A 3,820-nucleotide genomic window follows, 5' to 3' on the forward strand; every position below is an offset into this window, starting at 1 on the left:
TACTCTGACGGGGTCTACAGCTGCCAGCATCCTCTGTACTGCTCCCCCTCCGGGGGCACCCTGAGTATCTGATCGGGTCTACAGGTGACAGCAGCGGACGCCCTCCGGGTAACATTGGTATTCAGATGTCCTGTGTACACCGGACGGGGTGAGATTACTGCTTGGGTGCCCCGTGTACCAGTGATGGCGTGACAGTACAGCCGCCCCGGGTCCCCCCTCTCTCTCTCTCTCTCTCTGGCTGACAGCCGCCCCGGGTCCCCCCCCTCTCTCTCTCTCTCTCCGGCTGACAGCCGCCCCGGGTCCCCCCTCTCTCTCTCTCTCTCCGGCTGACAGCCGCCCCGGGTCCCCCCTCTCTCTCTCCGGCTGACAGCCGCCCCGGGTCCCCCCCTCTCTCTCTCTCTCCGGCTGACAGCCGCCCCGGGTCCCCCCTCTCTCTCTCTCTCCGGCTGACAGCCGCCCCGGGTCCCCCCTCTCTCTCTCTCTCCGGCTGACAGCCGCCCCGGGTCCCCCCCTCTCTCTCTCCGGCTGACAGCCGCCCCGGGTCCCCCCCTCTCTCCGGCTGACAGCCGCCCCGGGTCCCCCCTCTCTCTCTCTCTCCGGCTGACAGCCGCCCCGGGTCCCCCCTCTCTCTCTCTCTCCGGCTGACAGCCGCCCCGGGTCCCCCCACTCTCTCTCTCTCTCTCCGGCTGACAGCCGCCCCGGGTCCCCCCTCTCTCTCTCTCTCTCTCTCCGGCTGACAGCCGCCCCGGGTCCCCCCCCCCCTCTCTCTCTCTCCGGCTGACAGCCGCCCGGGTCCCCCCCTCTCTCTCTCTCTCCGGCTGACAGCCGCCCCGGGTCCCCCCTCTCTCTCTCTCTCCGGCTGACAGCCGCCCCGGTTCCCCCCTCTCTCTCTCTCCGGCTGACAGCCGCCCCGGGTCCCCCCTCTCTCTCTCTCCGGCTGACAGCCGCCCCGGGGCCCCCCCTCTCTCTCTCTCCGGCTGACAGCCGCCCCGGGGCCCCCCTCTCTCTCTCTCCGGCTGACAGCCGCCCCGGGGCCCCCCCTCTCTCTCTCTCCGGCTGACAGCCGCCCCGGGTCCCCCCTCTCTCTCTCTCCGGCTGACAGCCGCCCCGGGTCCCCCCTCTCTCTCTCTCCGGCTGACAGCCGCCCCGGGTCCCCCCTCTCTCTCTCTCCGGCTGACAGCCGCCCCGGGTCCCCCCTCTCTCTCTCTCCGGCTGACAGCCGCCCCGGGTCCCCCCTCTCTCTCTCTCCGGCTGACAGCCGCCCCGGGTCCCCCCTCTCTCTCTCTCCGGCTGACAGCCGCCCCGGGTCCCCCCTCTCTCTCTCTCCGGCTGACAGCCGCCCCGGGTCCCCCCTCTCTCTCTCTCCGGCTGACAGCCGCCCCGGGTCCCCCCCTCTCTCTCTCTCCGGCTGACAGCCGCCCCGGGTCCCCCCCCCTCTCTCTCTCCGGCTGACAGCCGCCCCGGGTCCCCCCTCTCTCTCTCTCCGGCTGACAGCCGCCCCGGGTCCCCCCTCTCTCTCTCTCCGGCTGACAGCCGCCCCGGGTCCCCCCTCTCTCTCTCTCCGGCTGACAGCCGCCCCGGGTCCCCCCTCTCTCTCTCTCCGGCTGACAGCCGCCCCGGGTCCCCCCTCTCTCTCTCTCCGGCTGACAGCCGCCCCGGGTCCCCCCTCTCTCTCTCTCCGGCTGACAGCCGCCCCGGGTCCCCCCTCTCTCTCTCTCCGGCTGACAGCCGCCCCGGGTCCCCCCTCTCTCTCTCTCCGGCTGACAGCCGCCCCGGGTCCCCCCTCTCTCTCTCTCCGGCTGACAGCCGCCCCGGGTCCCCCCTCTCTCTCTCTCCGGCTGACAGCCGCCCCGGGTCCCCCCTCTCTCTCTCTCCGGCTGACAGCCGCCCCGGGTCCCCCCTCTCTCTCTCTCCGGCTGACAGCCGCCCCGGGTCCCCCCTCTCTCTCTCTCCGGCTGACAGCCGCCCCGGGTCCCCCCTCTCTCTCTCCGGCTGACAGCCGCCCCGGGTCCCCCCTCTCTCTCTCCGGCTGACAGCCGCCCCGGGTCCCCCCTCTCTCTCCCCGGCTGACAGCCGCCCCGGGTCCCCCCTCTCTCTCCCCGGCTGACAGCCGCCCCGGGTCCCCCCTCTCTCTCTCCGGCTGACAGCCGCCCCTCCCCCCTCTCTCTCTCCGGCTGACAGCCGCCCCGGGTCCCCCCTCTCTCTCTCCGGCTGACAGCCGCCCCGGGTCCCCCCTCTCTCTCTCCGGCTGACAGCCGCCCCGGGTCCCCCCTCTCTCTCTCCGGCTGACAGCCGCCCCGGGTCCCCCCTCTCTCTCCGGCTGACAGCCGCCCCGGGTCCCCCCTCTCTCCGGCTGACAGCCGCCCCGGGTCCCCCCTCTCTCCGGCTGACAGCCGCCCCGGGTCCCCCCTCTCTCCGGCTGACAGCCGCCCCGGGTCCCTCCTCTCTCCGGCTGACAGCCGCCCCGGGTCCCTCCCCTCCGGCCGTCTCACCTTCGGGGTGTGCGGGGTGTCGAAGAGCCGCAGCTTGCGGAAGGTCTTGTGCGGCGGCGTACAGGGCCGCTCCGGGAGGGGGGAGCTGGAGCCCTCCCGCTGCTCCCGGTACGGGGAGCCGCACATGAAGAAGTCTCCCGGGGACTTGACAGGCGACGAGCCGATCCCCTCCTCGTCCTCCTCCTCCCACGGCCGGGGCCCCGGGCTCTCGTGCGGCGGCTGCCCGCTGGGGGAGTCCGACTCCTGGAAGGCCGAGTCCTCGCCCGTGCTGTTGCCATCCTCCTCCTCACAGTCGCTGCCGGAGAAGACGAGCTTCTGGCGGATGCCCGGGTAACTCATCGCTGTCAGCAGGGGCCGCCCGGGGGCGCTGACCATCATACACGGGCCGGCGGGCGGGGGTGAGCGGCGCGGGCCGCCGCGGGGAATCCGGCTTCTCTCAGCGACTCTCCGCGAAGACAGGTCAGCGCGACCGTTAGTCACAGGAGGCGTGGCCCGGGGAAAGTGCTAACGGGACGGCGCATGCGCTTGCCTTCTGGAGGCGGGGCAAGGAAAGTCTAGCGCGATAGCGCAGAGCTCTGACGCAACCGGGCGGAGCTACGGCCGACCAATAGCTGCCTCCGAACACTTTCAAAATGTCTCCGGCAGCGGCTGCCTGGGAGCCTCGTGCGCGGTATGACAGATTTGGCGCGAAGTAAGAGCTGAGGGGGCGTCACCCGCTAGTCACATGACATTGATGATAAACATTCTCTACCCCTCCCCCACCCGGACACGTAGCCTGTGACGAACGGTGGAGCCGCCTCCTCGCCCCGGGATTGTCAGTGGCACTTCGGTATAAACCTCAGTGTGGACATGTGGGTGTGCGCCCGCTAGATCAGAGCAGATCTGGGGGCACATTCGTGCACACACATAATACGCGGGGACCCCTTTATATGTGACCCCCAGTGTTACCCGCGGGTGTACGCCCCTCCAGTGATGTCAGCCCGGGGGCGGGGCCTTCTCAGTGGGATGGTTTATAAAGGGCGTGGCTAAATATATTTATACTATCTCACTTCCCAGAACAGACCTGGTAAATGCACTCTGTCGCCCTCTTGTGGCCGCTCATAGGTGACCCGTTGAGTCCGGGCCGTGTTGCACTTACCCGCGCTCTGTTCCCCCGCTGTCAGCTGCAGCTGGATGCACTGAGTGGGGGCTGACCGCGGGGGAACGGAACGGAGGGGAGGTAAGTACAACGCTCAGCGGGTCACCTAGGTGACAGGGCTACAAGGGGTGACAATCTCTATGAACCTAACCGGACCCCAGAGCGAGACCTCCAGGGGTCCGTTCACATG

The 3,820-nt window shown here is 70.2% G+C and overlaps 1 protein-coding gene across 1 annotated transcript in view; it reads right to left on the minus strand.

The window, feature by feature from the left end:
• The window catches only part of WEE1 (WEE1 G2 checkpoint kinase), a 14,488-nt gene extending 11,501 nt beyond the window's left edge, over nt 1-2,987 (minus strand). Inside the window, exon 1 of the mRNA XM_066583644.1 lies at nt 2,493-2,987. Coding sequence (XP_066439741.1) covers nt 2,493-2,870 — 378 coding nt within the window. The 5' untranslated portion in view covers nt 2,871-2,987. The remainder of the gene's footprint in view (nt 1-2,492) is intronic.
• Nucleotides 2,988-3,820: the final 833 nt, after the last annotated feature.

The sequence above is a fragment of the Eleutherodactylus coqui genome, chromosome 11 (genome assembly GCF_035609145.1).
Source record: "Eleutherodactylus coqui strain aEleCoq1 chromosome 11, aEleCoq1.hap1, whole genome shotgun sequence".
NCBI classification, from domain to species: Eukaryota; Metazoa; Chordata; class Amphibia; order Anura; family Eleutherodactylidae; genus Eleutherodactylus; species Eleutherodactylus coqui.